Source organism: Bombus bifarius, unplaced genomic scaffold (assembly GCF_011952205.1).
Source record: "Bombus bifarius isolate JDL3187 unplaced genomic scaffold, Bbif_JDL3187 scf7180000007977, whole genome shotgun sequence".
Taxonomy (NCBI): domain Eukaryota; kingdom Metazoa; phylum Arthropoda; class Insecta; order Hymenoptera; family Apidae; genus Bombus; species Bombus bifarius.
The window spans coordinates 5,578,761-5,598,520 of NW_022884362.1; the positions used below are offsets into that span (position 1 = coordinate 5,578,761).

General features: G+C 40.6%; 1 protein-coding gene across 2 annotated transcripts in view; it reads left to right on the plus strand.

Annotated features, from left to right (window-relative positions):
• LOC117204266 (sestrin-1) overlaps window positions 1-19,760 on the plus strand; it is a 152,956-nt gene that overhangs the window by 123,342 nt on the left and 9,854 nt on the right. For both annotated transcript variants that reach the window (XM_033441518.1, XM_033441519.1), the window contains exon 7: window positions 17,830-18,000. In XM_033441518.1, coding sequence (XP_033297409.1) covers window positions 17,830-18,000 — 171 coding nt within the window. The remainder of the gene's footprint in view (window positions 1-17,829; window positions 18,001-19,760) is intronic.

Below are 19,760 nucleotides of genomic sequence, written 5' to 3' on the forward strand. Positions count from 1 at the left end.
TTTATGCGCTTTATCAGAATTTCGCTTTAACGACCCTGGCATGGTGCGCGCTGTTGCTACGGCACTGTCGACCAATGGCAGGTCCGGGGAACCGGCAAGTCTCCCCACCAGCTGTTCATTCCCCACCACGCCACCTCGACCAGATGATCGCAGCTCGTAGCTTAGCTCGACTATCGAAGCATCAGTTATCGTCAGTTAGCAACCGGCTCTCTTTCCGTATACATCGTTCACCGTAGCAAATCCCCAGCACGTAATGTCCAGTGTAACCTGATTCTTGTGCTCTTCCTAATTATGTGTCGGTGTTGTGAACGATCGTAGTCTTTTCTACCTTCTTCTTTTTTCTATTACATTTACTGCTTTTTTACCGTTCGATCGTACTTTTATAAAAAATTGTGCAGCCGTACGAGAAGATCGAATAGAGCCTGTCGCATACATAATACCCAACGCCAGGGTACGAGCAATATTTCTGTGATATTTATTATGATTGGTAATTTCTCGCCGGTGTACCTCGCGTGTGATAACTCACGGACGTTCTATCCCAAAGGAAAACCTACCGTTAAGACTTACCGGTGAAAACGATTCTTCTAAATTTCGCGACGTCACGTATATACGTATATACCCGTCGTTTTTTTTTTTACCAAAAGAGCTTTAGATCGTTAAGGGACTGAAGAGAGACCTTTTCCTTTTTTTATTACCTACAACGTATACGCGTACGTTTTTACGTTATTATATACGTCTGCCCGAAGTCTTTCGTGTAATATCTCTTTCATACGTATAATATATATACATATATATAGTGTATTTATTAAAATCGTCCAAAATTCCTGTGGCTAACGTGACCGAGTCTTACCCCAAGGCGGATACGATCGCGAATTGTGGTGGTGCCGCCAGCATGGGTCAGATTGGAAATGACGTGAGTTTTTTACACATTTTTTTTCATTTTTCTCTTTGATTTGTTTAAATTTTAAGTCCCGGCCCAGGAAGCCGACCTGCTGATCGCTTTCCGGACGAATGCGCCTGTCGCTGCCTACCGGGTTTTTTTAATTTTTCTTTTTCGCTTGGTAACAGCGAGGGGGAGGATCGACCGGCTTTTCGGGCTTCTTCGTGTTTCTCGTAATTACAGCCTATATAGACGTATCTGCGTGTACCGGCATTCATCATATACGTGTATCTTTCTATTCGCTCACGCATGCGACCGGCGCATTCGGAAAGTCACCGAGACCTTACGATTCATCGAGTAAAGACAGAGTGTAATACGAATTAAGGGAAAAAAGATGGTCGGTCGAAAGGCTTGAAAGGAGACAAAAGGGATCGAGGAATGTCGCTTGAATATCGCGATATTTCTCGTAATACCGTCGAATTAATATTCCGTACGCGTTCCCCCGAATTAATTCCGAATTTCGAAGCATGTTCAATTCCTATTTAAAATGTAAGCTGTCATGTGCTCATTTTTAATATTTAGCTTCGTATTATCGTATTTGAATCGCTATGTATGTATATACGATGCTTCGGTCGATCTCTTCGATCGTTGTAAGCATACATCTTCTTTTCGTCATCTATACTCGAATAGATCGAATCGCGCATCGTTAAATCGACGAAAAATAGAGAATTCTCTCGATATATTCGATTCGATAACATAGACGAGACCGGGTAATTGATTCTGTTTAGAGGAAAGCTTAATCATTCGATTCACGATTCGCGTGTATGGTTCGTTAAATTGTAGCTCGTTCGAAGAGAAGCTGCTGTCGGTCTTGTGGCGTGAGACCGATATATTGCGCGTAAGGATCGGACTCCAGCTCATTTTTTATGCGGATTTGTTCGTATGCGTTACGCTCGTTCGATAACGAATAAAGGGTTGATTGTCTGGAAATAACGCTTCTATAAAAGAAGATCCATGAAACGTTACTCTTTTATCGTGCTGGTCGTATCTCTAATCGGAGAAGTTCGATCGAATTTTCGCCAATCGCCGGACCGTCGTAACTTTCAAGTTCATGAAGATTTAAGCTTTGAACATGTTTATTTTTAAATTTTGTAGATTTGAAAAATTCTCTTTTAAATTCAGACTTTCAAATTTCGATATTGAATTTTCCAAAATTCGATATTGACCTAATCACTATCGATACATGACAATCTTGGCGGATTCTTCGATTTATTCTCGTGGACAGGTCAGAAATCTCGAACATAATTTCATAATGCGACGAGATATTCTCTTTACAGTATTTGTCACTTCCTTCATTGGGAGTTAGCAGGTGAACCTGGCTCGCGGATGACTCGCAGCAGTCTCTGATCTTGCGTCAGACATTTATCCCTCCCTTGCTTTACCGCGGCCCTGTGTCACTTTGCCAATTTTGTTGACATGTTTCATCATCCTGAGCGTTCACCCAAAATCGACCTAGCGTTGTTCAGCTACTGTGGATGTCAGTTTGTTGATTTCACAGTAACCATTCACTTCCCACTCATAAATTTCATACCTTTTTAACGTTGCAAGCCAACGACGCGAGCATTTCGAAATCGATATTTGTTTCCTATACCTTTGTAAAAGTTTTCCTGTCGATAGCTCGTCCATTAATAAATACCAAGGCACTTGCAGTAATTTCTACTATTTATATCGTCACCTTCCTCGTCACGTTTCGTCATTTTTTATCACAGTTCCCTAAACTCCCAAATTCTTGTTTTTCTTCCTCTTATACTACATAACGTTCGATATTAACACTCGATAAATTCTTTAATTTTATCGGAAACCTTCATTTTTCAACCTGTTTAGCCACATCGGGTGTTAATACGTTCGTCCATTCAAGCAGAGCCACGTTGTTAATTTTCGTTCTTCATATTGATCGTTTCATTGACGCATTTCGATCTTCGTCATAGAAATTTATCGTTGTTTTATCGTTGTTACCTCAGCAAACGAGTCGGTATTTTCGTGCAACGTGCGAGTTATCTAATGAATACGGCAACAAAGGCCACCCTATCGTTAATTATTTCTGTCAGACATTGTATATTTTTTCACATATGGACAACGTGACTTTCATATATTGTACAGACGCGCTTATGAATATCAAAGTTCGCTTTGAAATAAATTCGACTCGTGAGTTGTACGTGTTTGTCTTGTTATCACATATCGAACGTTTACCTATGGAATTCCTTCACTGTCGTCAACGGACGATAATTGAACGACGCTTTGTTCGAGTCGATCACCCGAACGCGTGTAGCATTTCGAATAATTAGAGGGTTTTGCGCCTCGACAGAAACGGATCGAACGAGAGGGAAAAAATCATCGATGTTTGCTCGACGTTTAGCCAGTGTAACACGGGTAGCTTCGGAAATAATCGCTAACCCGTTTGAACGGTCCTTCCTCTAATCAACTCGAACAATCTAAATAAGGCTGCTCTAATCATTTTGAGCGATCTGCGAGAGAGAGAGAGAGAAACTATTCAGTAGTCAGCTTCTAAGGAGTTTTTTTTGGACGTAACGCCATGTTTGGCGTTTCCTGTTTTTCCTCTGGGAGCATTTTTCTTGCGAAACCGTTTCAATGGCTTCGAGCCTTCTTGTATCCAATTTATATCCACACATAGATCCCAGTACACTGCCATATATCATAAATAGAAATATAATATTTTAAATGAGGAGCCTCTAACAGATTATAAATTTTACCTTTATGCTAACAAAGTAAATTACTTAAAGTAGTGAACTTTGGAAAGTAGAGAAAAGGCGGAGCAGGTATTGGAATAAGAAAGAAGGAAGGGACGGTTTGCGGTTAAATCGACAAAGATCAATAAAGATTTTAGCCGGCCAGCACCGCCAGGCGGTGCGTCATTTACATGTAAATTCCACATTTCGCCATAATTTCATTCCATGTTTATTTGTCATAGCTTCATTCATAAACGTGTGTGGCTGGTTAAACGCGTCTCGTGTATTGCCCTCTACCTCTTGATTTATATAAATCCTCGATAGCCTCTCTGAAAAGACGTCCGTATTTCAATTTCATATGGAGACTGTGACACGAGATCGGCACAGGAATAATAGAAGGTTGAACCGTTCGCCTGGAGCGAGTTCGTTACGAGACAAGTTCCGTCGAGTCCGAGCGCAGTTTTGCATTTCTAATGTTTTCCTCTGCGCCAGAGTCGTGTTATGCAATCGTGTCGGGAAACTGTACGAACGTTCCTCACGACCCTCTTTGAAGTATACTGCAAATTGGCCGTGGAATTAACAGAGAGAGAGAGAGGGAGGGGGAGAGAGAGAGAGAGAGAGAGAGGGATGGTGTGCGTAGCTTTGAAGACTACCCTGGTTTCAAACGATTATTTTTATCCTACGACTCCTCTTTACTTCCCTCCTTTCGTTTTTCTCCTTTTCCTTTTCATTTCTCTCGTTTTTTTGTTTCACCCTCTTCTTCTTCCTTTGTAAAGCGTGACGAACGTGCACGTTCCATCTGGGCATGGTGGCCCGTTGAGACAGGCTCTCATCGAATTTCTCCATTTTTTCTTTTCTACTCGCTTGTTCTCTTTCCTTTCCCCATATAGATATACATATGTTCTTTCCTCCTCGTCGAGCTCCACCGAGATCGTAAAATTGTTTTCCAAGCGTAAACCGGTTCTAGAGATCTGGGTTCTGGTTTTCAATGTTGTTGCGCGCGGTCATAGGCCGCCTTCGCTTCTCGAAGACCTCGGAGAACGGGTCCGGGCCCGTTCGGGCCAACAGGTTTTCTTGCTTTTTCTTTTCTCGTGTCATCGACAGCCGCACCATAACCACCGCTCAATGAACCAGCATTTTGCTACCTCCTTCTTTTTCTCTCGTCCCATGAAATCCTCTGAATTCGATGTTGTGTTTTTCGTCGTCGTTTTAGAAGCTAATGGCGTTCAATCCCCTTGGCAGAGGAAACATTATGAAACACTCTTATAACACGTCGAAGAATAATAAACCGTTTATCGGACTGGACAAGCTTATGCATCTTTTTCCTGAATAATGCGCGGAATTTTTAGAAAATTGCCACTTCAACGTAAAATAGGAATATTAGATACAGCGATCATAGTTCAAGTACGATATTTTTCAAATAAAGAAGGAAAACAATGGCTTCGTTAAAAGAAAATCTACGTGATGCGCCTTTTACAAATTTTTGTTCCGTTATTTCCAAGTTTCAAGCATTGTCGTTACATAATTAACGAGGCACGAGTAATTCAGGACACGACATGTAATTTACACTTTAGTTACGTCCTTCGCTAGATCTATAGCCAAGCAAATGGATTTGAAATGGTCCTATTGTTATTCCATTCAGTATAAATCTCGTCTTCAATTACGAATCTATTATGACCCGGATGGATCATCCCGGCAGAAACGAATCAACTCATCCTCTATTTACATATAAAGTGCTTACCGCTGACGTAACGCACCGCTTTTTTAAAAATTCAACTCAAACGCCTCGTATTTCGAATGGAAGTTGTTTACCTTAAGGTTTGAACGAAATTCTGCAATTATTCGATAGAACCAACTGTAAAACATACGAACGATAATTAACCGATCTAATGTACATGTTCAGCCAGGTAACGAAGAAGTGTTTATGCACAGGGTGGGTTGTTTTCGCTTATCGTCGCACCAGTTCTTATGTAAATGTTAAAATTTTAACGTAATCCGTCATTGGTAAACATGTTTGCCGGTAACGTTCGCGGATAAACGTGGACTCTAGTGCCCTGATCAACGTTTATCTTCCTCGATTTTACGTTTTTGGATTTCTTAACTCTGCCGAAGAAAAGATATCGTATCTAAAATTGGTGAAATTGGATAGAAACATCGTATCTGGTTAATATTCTCTACCAAAAAATTTAATAATAGAGATATCGGAGTTTCCTTTTCCTCGTATTTCTCAATTAACTTGGATACGTTAATTTTTGTATGTTTCTCCAAATGATATTTCCTGAAATATATTATTTAACAATGCAGCCAGAAATAGAAAGTAATATAATTAGTGCAGCCAGAAACAAAATTATTGAGAAATAGGCATATCTAAACTAAATATACCTTTACATCGAGAAAAAAAGAATAGTTGTCAAAGAATATGAAGAAGAATGTCCATTATTATTTTCATACAAAACACGGAAAGCCTTTTATCTTGTTTTAGAAACTAAGAAGTTGCTGATAATTATACTTGCTAGTCTAGATAACTATCTGTATCGATTCGTTAATGGCCAAAATAATCTGGTTGTTCCTTTTACATAGCTTCAAACGATTGTTTTTCCTGATCCATGGGATTAACATCACGTGTTCCAGTAAATCTGTCTTAGTTACTCTGTCTAATCGATTACTCGATATTCTACGACTTTCCAATAAATCGGTTGAAAAATATTTGTCTTGTCATAGTTTCGTAACCGGTTATTAGCGCTACCTAAGGAAAAGCAAATGAACGTACTGTTATCAGTCGTTGGTTAACGTCTTCGGTTAATTTCATGGCAAAACAATGAACGAATACACCGATATATACTCAGAGTTCAAGCGCTATCCGTTAGGGACAGAGATATATCCGCGAAGGCAATGAAGGACGACACGGAAGAAAAGACAGTTCAGTTACTGGTAATTTCACAATGCACCCATGTCCCCGGTTCCCACTATGATGGTAAGCGACATCTTTATTCTCTTGATCTGATCCATATTTCATGGACCCGTTACAACAGCGTCCAACGGCGTCTGGAATCTATCAGCCAGTCAACGTATATAATTCTCGCGATGTTTTCTGGTTCTGTACGGCCGTCCATCCTGGTTAGAAAGTCATTGTTTATGGTCCCACTCGCTAACCGGTTTTTCTACCAAGGGAGTCCCTGCAGTGGCGCCCATAAGCTTGTCCTCGATCGGTGTAATTGCTCTCCAAGGGGTTCCTCTTTTATTTTGTGGCCCTTTCTTACGACCGTCCTTCTTATTCTTTCCCTTGTCCGCTATTCTCCCGTGATATTTTATTAATTTCAGTTCTATCAAATATTTCTTACGAGGAAACGTTTCTTTCGATCTTTCCCTGAATTTTTATCAATCTCGATATTTACGAATCTTCCGATAATCTTGAAATTTATTTGTCATTCTCCTTTAGCATCAACCTTTTTTTTTTATCGAATGTTCTTCACATCGTGTTAATTAAAAATCGAAAGTTTTGCGTCGTTGTTTCACATTTCCTGGTACTCGGTCTTTGTCACCGGCGTCGTCGAGCCAGCTATTGAGACAGACACGGCAAGGCACGTTGAAAAAAGACGCGAGGAGCAAACGATAGAGGCGGAGACACGTTTGCTATCACGTGTCGTATTCACAATCGATACGATGACGTCGAAGCCGAGCAGACCAATCAAACCACGGTCTAGCTTAGCTGCAACAGTCTCATCCGCTGATAAGAAAGGAGCATCGAACTCGCAAAAGCTCCTTTGTTTCCCAGACTACGTTCCCCCGTTTTTCTCGGCCTCGTCCCATTCGCGTTTCCATATTTTCCAACCGAGTTTGTTTTTCCTTCGCAAAGCCTCGTGACTTTTTGTTATTTTCTTTCCTTTCTACCTATTTCCTCCTCATTTTACAACGTGTTGTTTTGCAAATGAGAGGTTAGAAGGTCGTAGACGATCGTCTGAAAGGTATTATCGGATTTTACAAGGCGCGACCTTGGCTACACGTTTCGTCTCGATACGATACAGCGATACGTGACTCGCGTGACTCGAAATTCGCGGTAAGTCGAATCTAATTTATTTACTTCCAGCATCCTTTTTCTCATACTACTCACAGCCTTCGTAGGTTTATCTATAAATTCTACTTTTTCTCATTTCGTTGTGAAACTAATTTTTAATCCTTGAAAGTAATTGTCAAGGGAAATTTCATTTATGTCGTCATGGGTGAACATTCACTTTGATATACTTTTTAAGCGTGATATTAGCGTCGAATAATAAAGAGTGGGAAATAAATGGTCGGTTAAAGAGTTTAATCATTTTCAAGTGGGCCATTAGGGTCCCTATTTTTATCTCGAACACAAGAAGCTAAATCTCGAAAGAGGTACGGGACGAGATCTCGCGTCCTTCGAATTCTACCTATAAGCGGCGTGCTCGATTTTAATCACAGTTTTGTGCCCCGTTTTGTTCGATGTCTTTTTGCTTTCTTTCATTCAATTAAAAATATTTTATTCACCGTGTCGAGAAAAGTTGAATAACAAAAACATCGTTTAAATTCCTTCGATCGGAGCTTGGTGTATCGCTAACAGGTTGCGTCATCGGATCTCGGAGTATCGGAAACGAGAACCTGTCTTCAAAGGTTTTTGGAAGGGAAACGACCGACTGTTTTGCCGGTTTTTTTTAGATGCGGAATACCCGGGTTTGTTTTATGTGTTCGCGAATCCTCGTTGCTTCACACGCGCGTTACGGCCAGTGACATTCGTGGCGTATGCTGGGCGATGTTGTTTTAGGCCAAGCAAACAAATGCCCTGGACCGACAGACCATGCTTTGTACTCCGCTCTTGTAATGATAAACGGTTTAAAAGGTTACGAAATCTAACGTGCCTTTCGAATGCCAATCTTGTTTAAACTTCTTTTTCAAGATATCCTCCTACCGGTGCTGAATGGTCCTTTTAAATACGTAGTTACTTATTTATTTATTTATTCGACTGTTGCTGCGTTAAGGTAATTGACCGTACAAGTTTTACGTTGTTCAGAAACTCCAAGCGCGTAGGGTGTTAAGCATATTAAAAAAATTCATCTGGAAAGCCGTTAATAAAACGACTCGGATAGACAGCTCGGTTGCTTTGTTTCATTTAATATACATCCGCTTGTAGAACAGCAAACAACAGCAATGGAGTAGAGAGAATCGTGAGAAATGCGAAAACAAGCAGCGTGCAGTTGTTGTCGCATACGGAATGGCCACGGTGCAGCGTTAATCGTCGATGTTAATTAAGCCGTATCTCTGTAAACGATTGCGATTAACGTTGGCCGTGGGTGGCGCGTCAACGATATTATTCTATCGTCCCCTTCCGTTCCTTCAGACCGGGTCCGTTTCGCGTCCATTTAGTCACGTACAGATCGTAAAACGTACAACCTCTTTTAACGCTCTACCCTAATTCTTCGTTTATGTGTCGCCTTGATAATTGACGTATTAACTCACTGCTGCGATAAAGTTATTTCCCTCTCTCTCTCTCTTCCTCTGCCGGTTGTTTTTACGGGTCAACGACTGCCTAAATCCACCAATGAAAGACTACGAAACGTGACGAACGTTTTTTCATTTGCGTTCAAAGGTAAATCTTAATCGCGTCACGTCGATCAACTTTGCTGAGGTTAATTTTCGAATACACATATTTATAATTGTTACGACCCGACGGAATTTTTATTCGCCGAAAATGATAATTAATCGCACGCTTTCTGAGAAATTAAATATTGATCACGTATCGTAAAACGGTGCTAATTAGTTCTGTTTCCGAGTGACTCAATCTTATGATAATTAATAACGATAATTAATAACTTCCAGCAATTCACTTTTTATATTCCCAATATTTACAAGCTTTTTTTATCGTACCGACATCGGATTGAAGTAATTCTCAAACACTTACATCTTCGATAAACATCTTCACCGTACAAATTCTATTTTCTTTTCTTCTTCCTTGCACATGTTGTATCTCGTAGCCCTGACGAAAAAGCAGTATCTTTGTTCGTTTATTGACAGAAGACACCGAGGGGCGCCTGTTGCCAGTTTTATTGGGTATCTTTCAAAGGTGCACGGTCGCTGTTAAGATTCAACCGGAGGAATGGCGTGGCTTGCGACCACGTCGCTCGCGCGTGGGAGTGATATACACGGAATAATATGGTACAAGGTTCCTTATAATCAACGCCTCCGAGTGTATTACCCCGGCACTCTGGTCTCTGGTCGAGCGTTGTTTGTCACTCGATCGGTTTTCTTTATTTTATTCGTGTCTCTTATTTCTGCCGCATTTGCCTTTACCAACGCGGAGAGACAGCCATAACGACGACCGAATCGCCTCGGGTTCTTCGTTTTTCCTATTATTCTATCGTGACCCTGGTGTTTTGAATTCCTTTCCGCACGTGTTCGAGTTTATTCGCTGAACACGGTAACAGTGGTTCGATCGCTCGATTCCTTCAAGCATAACAATACTGATTGACTTGCAAAAATAACAAATACATTCCCAAGTTCTTACTGAGAGAATTCTCTGCATTTTGAAGCTTACTTCGTATAGTATCGATGAAATTCCAAGTTCCAGTTTGATTCATAAAAGTTTCGTAGCGAAAAATGCGAAGAAAGGAGGAACATTCGTTAATAACAAACTCAATTCATATATTATTTCTGATGCCAATACTACCAGATAGAGAACATTGAAACTATTTATCAGTTTCAATTTTTCGACTCAGTCCTTCCCACTGATCAGCAAGAATATCGCTACCGAATTTATCCAGCACGATTCATACGTGCAGCGAACATCTGACATCAAACGGTATCGCTGACTCATATTGTCAGTGTCGAAATTGAAGCAGTCGTCACAAGCATAAAATTAGGTCGAATTTTTTTGATCTTCCCTGCCATCGTCACTCGGAGAGAACTTAAATTCCATTTCTGTCCGCACCGCAGCAATTTTACGAGCTTCTTCGCAGCCCCCTTCCAAACTGTTCTCTGTTCCACATCTGTTTCTAATGACGCAATTCTCTTCGAATCTGTCTTTGATGCGGCATACCGGAAACGCCCGTTTCGACCATTTTTCGACATTTTAAAGTATCTTGTACATGCAACACGCAACGCGGTTATTTGGTGGCGGTGACGCTCCACCATTTGGCAGATTTATGTTTCCAATGATATAATGCGCAGTAAGTGCGACTCCACTATTAGCAGGATAAAATTGATAAGTCGTGTAGCGTCATCGCTACAAAATCACAGCGGCGTTATATCACTCGTCGTTAAAATTTATTGTATGCGATTTTTTGTCAAATAATATTCGATAAAATTAATGGGGGATGACTGCAGGAAATTATCAAAGATATATTCGCGAAGATGTACGCGTTCGATGTAATATTAGTAGAGCGCAACGTAAACAAAAGATGCAACGTTCTTGCGTCCCTGTAGCAGTCGTAATTTCGCCATTGAAACTTTAGAAAATACCACTAATACATAGAGCAGAACTGTGCCTTTGGGCTTAGCCATTACGAACAACTCGATTATTCAGATATTAGACTCACCGATGACTGACAGATATGTTTTGGCCTGCCCCGAATAATTTACTTTGACATTATCTAACAATAAGTTACTATCCTGAATCAAAGTTGGCGGACAGCTAGTGAACTTGTATACGTTTTCAGCGATGCGATGTCCAACACAGAAGCCCACGGTTCAGCTACCGAAAATATAGAACAAGTTTTTTTATTATTATTATTGTTTAATTTGTACTTTACAATTTGTTCAGCTGGACATTTGCTAAATTTTTCTAACTTATTTGCTAAGTAACATATGGATGGCTATATACAGAACAAGTGAATCGTATCTGCAGCATCATAGCTACAAAATTGCATCGAAGTCACACCTGCACCAGATCTAAACTGGACCGTTTTAAAAAGTGCTCGGCTGTTTTTCCATGAGTACACAGCGGCCGTTTTGGGAACGACTGTTCGTTACCTCGATGGAAACGGGGATGAATAATGCAAGCGTAGAACAATATCCATTCCCCGGCACGTGGTATTTCCTCTAACGGAATCCTGACAGTATTCGGAACAAAATCAATTACCGGGCGCTCATACAAAGCAGCGACGGGCTGTACAGCCTGTACAAAACGACGTGTGCCCGAGCTAATGGCCCCTTTGTTTCTTTGTGTTAGCTGGAGCATCGCGAGCGCGAATCGCTAATAAACTGAACAACCGACACAACAAGTTTCTCTCTCCCACGCGGTTTTAGCGCACTTAATAACTTCACGGATCAGCGAACCGCGATACTCTAATCGTAATTTAATATTCGAACAGTGGACCGGTGTGCGGAATTACCGAGCGATTAAAAGGTTCGCGAGCCAAAGAACGAAAGAGAAATAGTATTATCTTGGTCGTTTTTATCTCGTCGATGAGAAACCAGCAGAAAAATATCGAAATAACTTATTTCATCTCTCTTCGTTCAATTGCGAAAACGCGCGTGTATTGAAAGATAAATTGGACGATACTGCACGAGTTACGCACAATCGTCAATCGTGCACGCTTTTGAAATTATTACGTGGAAAGGAAGAAACTGAATCGTCGATAAACGTGACGTTGAGTTATTAAGTGGCTCGTTTTCGGATCTGTGCATAAATACAAGCTCAGGAGAATTACAGAGTTTTTTCTAATTACAGCTCTGCTGTGTCTGCAATGTTATTTGCCTTGAATGTATAGCGCACGATAAACATTTGTCCGAGTAGTCTAAACTCAGCCTCAATCGAGTATAATCTATTCAGCTTGATCGTGTACGTGATGTCCATAAGTTTCGCCTGTTTACGTTCGCCATGAATTTAGGGCGAGATGTTGGTTTAATCGCTGGAAATCGACGCGCGATGAAACAATTATTTCCCTTCAGTTATGTTTGGTTTGATTTGTGAATATTGTTGTTTCTTAAAGTGTATCGTTCCACTTTTCCATTTCTCTTCTCGGCCGTTTGATTATCGTTGATTTTATATCAATAAAGAATTAATCTTTACGATGTTTACGCAAATTCATGCTTTCAAAGATACAGAAGTAAAGTCTACATACGTCTTTACGCGTTTAGATTTCCCGTTAAACGCGTCAACGTCGTTATAATTTTTTTCAAAATTCGCTTGAAAACATCAATGATTCTAAGAAACGCAGATTAAAACGAACTTAATACAAAATACCAGCAACTGGTGTGAAGCGAATCGCGAACTCCATTCACCAGTCGATTCTGTAGTGCCCAGATAGTAAACCCGCTTTAATTCCCTCGTTTTTCAAGCAACGTCACCGACAGATAATGTCGGCCAGTTCGATGCTCGACGTTTCGTAACTTGGCGTTAATTTTATCGTTCTCGTCGCGAATCATTCCATTATGCGTGCCCGTGGGAACGTCGAGATTCGCCGTCATTTTGCTAATCCCCCCTCGAGTTGCTACATCACGTGATTTATCACCGTTGCACAAGTTTCCTACACTTGTTTAAATGCTGTGCACCAACTGTAGAAATTCTTACACGGAGAAAATTTCGTTGATAGCCATTGGTAAACTTCGTTTCACAGATTAACCAGCCATAACGACGTAGCGAAAGATTATCATGTAAATACTTGTAAATCAAAATCTTCGCGCTCCTCCCCACAGAGCCGATCATTATATTATTCTCTCTCGTTTAATTTCATTTATTTCATATTTATTCCATTCTACAATTTCTGTTGCTCCATATAAGTCGTCTATCAAGGTCATCGCAGTTTTTTTCTTCGTTTCCTTCGAAGACACGTGCCGCGGAAGCAAGACTGGTCCCGCGATTATAATTAGAAGCTCACGGCATATCCACGATCACTGCATCGCTATTTATGCCATATTTACGAGCCTGCCTATTTACGTGGCGCATCTAATGAGCTTTCGTTCCGATTGTCAACACGAGCGAACGTCTTCTTTATAATCTACCTTCGAAGAACCTAGTATTTTGTTAAAACAGAAACATTGAAACATCCGCGTCATCGTGAATGTATCACAAAGAAGAAATGTGTGTCAGCGGTCGTTAAGGTAAGCCACTCGAGCCGAGCTACATTTAGGTTTCAGATAAGGTCTCAGAGCGTCATTAGTTAAAAACCTCCGAATTATGGTATCTCGAGAAAAGTGGCCGGAAACCGCTTGAGTCTGGTTAGACGTTTAAAACGGGCACGGTGGCCGGATTATATCAGAATTTTAGAAAGTTTCCAGATACGAGTTGGATGTGATAGAGGGTTAATGGGCCCTTAAAGTATTTAAAAATTCATTGTGCTTTGTTCTTTCTTCTGGAACAACATTCCCTTGGATTACATTCCATGTATTCTGGCTTATAATTAGGGTTAAACATCCAGAAGAACATCTCCTACGAGGAGATCTTCGAAATTTAAGGTCTCGTCTCTACGAAGAGAAATATCGCTTGAGTGACTCAGTGATAAATACAACTCTTAGACAACGATGCATTCACACTATTTTTCACTTGAATGTTCCAATTAAGAAGCTATCAAAAATATTGCAAAGATTCATTGAAAAATCATTGAACGCGAAATCGGCTACACGAGCAGGACGCACCACGTTCTCGCGAAAAAGCAGTGCCAAAAATATCTGCGAAAGGGAAGTGATAGTTTGTTTGGGAATGAAGAGCTGAAAACCAGCCCTGGGGAGATTCCTGCGTAGCGCAAGGAAAATTCCATATGATTTGAAGCCTGTGGCTGGATGGCACGAGGCATAAGAAGAAGAAGAAGAGGAAGAGGAAGAAAGAACAGAGCAGAATACTGTAGAAATACAGGAGAATCGAGACACACACGGTCGAAGAGGCTCGCCACCAAGTCTCAGGGAGCTGTGCGTGGGCTCGATGCCAGGGGCTTCTTGCCAAAAGAAAAAGAGTTCTCGGAAGAGAGCAGCAGGTTCTCCTCTCGCTCGCGTGTGCGAGCTGGCTGCAGCTTTCGAGGGCTTCGCTGGGGACAATCCGCCACGGGATCTTGCCAAATCTCGCGTACGAGTTAATTGAGTAATACTTTTGCCGTTGATGATGCAGGTGACTATTTTTAATTGGCCAGCAGCTGATTACCTTCGATTCCTCCCCGTCTTATAAGCAACGTGTACCTTTTCATCGTTGATTAAACTCATTGACAACGAGGTTGCTTGTTACTTTTCGTGGCTTCACCCACCATAAAGTATCGCGATTAAAATAAACACCGGTGTTCCAGAAGTTCGCTTTCAAATATTATATTAATTTTCTTCTGTAGTAATTTTCTTGTTTCGCGGAGTTATTGGTATCGTTGGTACCATGTTGAAATTTATTTATCTGTTCTGTGTTATCTTTCTTGATATTTTCACGAGTCGATGTTATTTACTTCGAGTTCGATATCAAAACAGTTTGTCGAAGTTGAGGTGTCACGTTTTGTCACGTTATCAAGATTTTGTCGAACATTGCTGCTCGTAACTCGATTGAAAATCGCGAAAATAAAAACCGAAAGGAAATGGCGAAAATAAGTCAACCAATTTCGATGACTAATTGTAAGGTCATCAGGTGTAAGTACGCCTTCCTCTTATCGTACCTCTTTTTTGTTATTTTCATCGCAAACGGTAAACACTCGACAACTTCGACTATCGAGACTCGCACTTTTAATTGTCGTAAATACGACAGTCTTTTTTTTTTTTATCAGACTGGCTCGAGATATTGTAGTTTCAATCGCGTATTAATTTTTTATTACCGTCAAAGAATAACAACTATGTTGCAAATTGTTAGATTTTACGGTCTACTGATTTATAGCACGGTATTACAGAAGTAAAAGCGTGTTACATAAGACAAAATGCGTAATACGGAAACATGCGATGCAAAATATCTGTATATCTGCCATAAATGCAGCAAGAACCGCAGTCTAATATACGTATCGTTAGTGGGTCTTGTGTGGGGGCGAGGAAGCAAAATTAAAACAGGTACATTAACGTGGGTTGATGCGATGCTCACCACTTAATGGCTACATTCGTAGCATTGTCTTCCACCTTGCAAATTATTATAAATGGTAGAGTTCATGTTTCAATATGGCTTCTTACCTCTTCCTGAAATGACATTCACATGAATCGTAAACCTATTGCTAACACCATTTACATGGCTTACATACGTATATACATACATATTTCGTAATCCAACAACTCCTCAAGATCGTTATCGTTTAATGATCGATATTAATCCTGTAGTTTAAACAAAACCACTTCTTCGTTATTTCGTAACACGTCGCTAGACAAATAGCTTTGTTGTTTCCATTCGAATCTAGATCTCTGATAATAATTATCGATAATAATCCAAATTTTACGACATCACGCGTATAAGTTACGATCTCACGAATCAACGCGTTAGCACGTTACCTTCGTTTTATTTTGAAACGTTAAACCTGTTTTAAACGTTGAAGCATTAGCTCGTGTCGTGAAACTTCTCCGCTGACAAGATTAACGCTCGTAGACTGTTATAAGGTTTCGTCGCATCGTCCCTTTGATATTTTTGATCATGCGAAAGAAGCTCGTTGGTAAGTAGTCTTCTAACGTTCGAGCACGCCTACGTAGCGATCCTCCCTCGATCCTCTGTGACCGATCAACGACACACGTCGAAATTGATATTCCTCGCGTGACGAAAGCCCGCGTATCCCCAGTGAAATGCCTTTCCCGTTTAATTTGTTCAAGCGGGTCATCGACCCTTTGCAAGGACGGTAGTAACCGTTCGCATTAATATATCGCGCTCGTACGATCACCGATCGTGTCTGAATGCCCACTGTTTTTGCCTTTGGTTGCCTCACGCTGGAAAACAATCGATAGAGGATTTCGATATCAGCCTGGTCAATAGAACTTGAGATACAGCCACGACGAGGAGGTCTCTCGTATCTCTATTCTCGAATATGTTATAAGATATGTAATATAAGATGCAGGATGTTTTAGATTTGCTATTTTAGGTTTTCGGTACTGGTAGATTTCGTTGTTATATTTTCAAAAATTATAGGATAAAGTAATTTAGTATTCTTCTAGATTATCGTTGAAAGTATGGTGCTTATTCAACATATAGTCAGTTAATGCGAGTAAGTTCAACTGAAGTGGGTAATTTAAATATTTCACCCTATAATGATATATTTTTGCAAGCAGAATGTTAAAACCTACGTGTTCCAAATTTCAACTAAGTCGGTAACTCCAGCACTTTCTCCCCATTACGAGAGTCGATAAATCCACCCACGTAGCGTTAGTTGGACTTCGAAGAAGTTCGTCATCGTTATGTCTCTCGTGTTAACTTCCCCATACGAATTACCAATTATTAAAGGACTCTAACCTTCGACTGAAAAGAAAAATAAAAAGAAAAAAAAAGGAGAAAAACACACTTGCACGGAGGCGTAGGAAAATTAAGTGCCCCCTTGCCGGGGAGTAAAAGGATGTTCCAAACGACACTCGATGCGTAAGATCTAAGTTTAGAGGTTGCATCTGCGTGTCGAGAAGCCAGTAGTCAACACTGTTGCACCTACTAACTTTCATGACTTTTCACTGTGTAGTATCGTGTTAATACGAGTGTACGTTACGAGCTTACGCGTGTGCAAAGTGCAATGGTTATACAGGTGATATCAGGTACAAAGACGAGCATGCCACGTCGTTGATGATGCAAGCTGAACGCTCGATTTCGAGGTTTGCTTCCGAGTAACCCGGTTTTCTTGTTCCGGGCTTCGAGACAAACACGATTATGTCATTAATGCGACTATGCGAGCACCGTTTATGTACGTTACGTCGATTTCCACGATATAGCGTATCATTAGGTCAAGCGAAATATATAGAAGCAGAACGTGATCAAAAGAATTTCAGTTATCGTTCGATAAATATATCCGACGTTTGTTCTGTTTCTCCAAACGAATTAAAATTATTGCGATCTAATCTTATTACACTTTTGCCACACGGTTGTGCTTTGCTAAATAAGAAGATAACATTATTTAAAAAACTTGGAAAAAAGTTCAGGCTTATCCGAGTCAATGATAATTGGCCACGTTTGATCATAAATACAAACTTTCTAATCCATAGAAACGAAATACGTTAATCCATACGTGTCTCTTAACTGTCCAATAATTTTGTCCGCCGGTTTCTCGTTTTCCTTTTTGTTTTTTCCTTGTTATCAACCGACTAAGCGTTTTTTTTTCATTCCTTTGGTTACAGACTCATATTCTGTTGATGGATGCATTCCTCCAGAACAACAGGCTGGATCATGTCTCCAGGGTGATGGCCTCGCATCCTTCGTACTTGGAACATTTCCTTCGTACTCAACATTTCATTCTAAGGGGCGACGGACCGCTTCCTTACGACTACAGGCATCTCATCGCCATTATGGTAAGTGCACTACTGGTTTTTCTCTTTATCTAATTCATCGTAATGGCGGCAACTTTTTCCACGCGGCGATAACACGCCATCTGGCGAACGCAGTGCGGGCGGAAGACGGGAAAATTCTTCTCACGAACGCTAGACTTTTATTTCGTTTGCTCGTAAAATCGAGAGAACGCCAACTGCTTGGAGGAGCAAGAATGGCCGCGATGCTTATTAACATAAAGACATCGCCCCGGGAGGTGACATTAACGGTGCAATTATACGTGGCGGGGAAGTGTCTTGAACGCTGGAAGACCGTTCAAACGGATTACGTAAAATTGGCAAGAAAAAGCTCGTTATTGTATACACGAACGACGATATTAACGGGGTCAACGTTGAGAAGATCAGTTTCCAGCGTTGAATTCTAATCAGACACTAGAGACACGCATGATATAATAGTTTACATTGTGAAACCCAGTCTATAGGTTCGTTACCTGAGTTCACGATAAGATTTTTTTAGAAATATGTTGGGATATGCTCCATAGTCCGTAAATATCAACCGCTGCAGGGCCGAATTTGTTGACGAAAGTCTGAGAAAAATTATTTTCCTTCATTCCTCGGTCTTATTGTATATTTATTTCATCCTGTTATTCTGCACGTTCGTATCTCGCCAGGGATTCTCCTTTACTTGAATGGATAAAGGAAAGTTGTTTAAGACGAAATAAGATGAGAAGATTGAATATTTCTTAGGGTGAGCAGTTACTGCGTGCGTATAATTATTAGCGTTAATCAGTTGTTAAAGAATGCTCTTTCATCCTATTATTATCGATTACGATAGTCGCGTGAAGAAATTTAAATACATTGTCAGTTAGATCGACAGAGGCTTGTTTGTTCACGTGTTGGCGATTATTTTTGCGCGTTATTTTTATGCGCGACAAACAAAGCCGGTAATATGATTGTCGTGGAACGGGTCGGCGCCGCGACGCTGCGTTCTTTTCAAGCGTCACCGTGTGCCCGTTTTCCGAGCTATTCCACGGTCGTCCCTCGCCCAACGGGTCGTGCTTTGGGCCAAAGATTATCAAGAAACCGAGCAAGTGCAACGGGTTTCGTAACGTTATGTATTCTTCGCCGCTCGAACTAGTCGTAATTACATTACTTACGTTCCTTAATTATATTTCTTAATTTTTCTTTCGACGAAGAATAACATTGCACGTTAATCCTTGTACTTGTACGGAACAGTCGGTCATTTTCGACTCATTTTACGTTTATTACGTTCTAAGGTATACTATCTAAATCGTTGTTATTCGATCATGTTATTCGAACTGTAAAGAATTGTACTTTTTGAGAGAATGTTAGTGTCATATCTGGTGCTCGTCGTTCGTCGCTATAGAATTAAACAATCGATTCACGCAACGACAGTTGTTCATTCACCGATTCAGCAACAGTCTAATTGTCACTTACGATCGTAGCTATGTTTTCTGATAGCCCTACAAATTATTACCTCCGTTGAAGCTTAAGAAACGATATTTCTTAGCAGGAAAAGTTGTAAATTCCGCGCGGAATACAGTTAGAAGTTCTTTTTTGTCACTTACCCCGTTTATCATCTCAACTTTTCAATTCCTAATCTAACTCGTAGATGGTCGCAGCTTGCTCGTTTCGTGACATGCGATCCAATCTGTCTGAGCGGTTGAATGTTACAGCATACGTGATAACGCGATAACTACCAGCTCGCAACATGCCAGTACGTAGTCGTAGACGAAATATCGTTTCTTTAAACTTTAAACGAT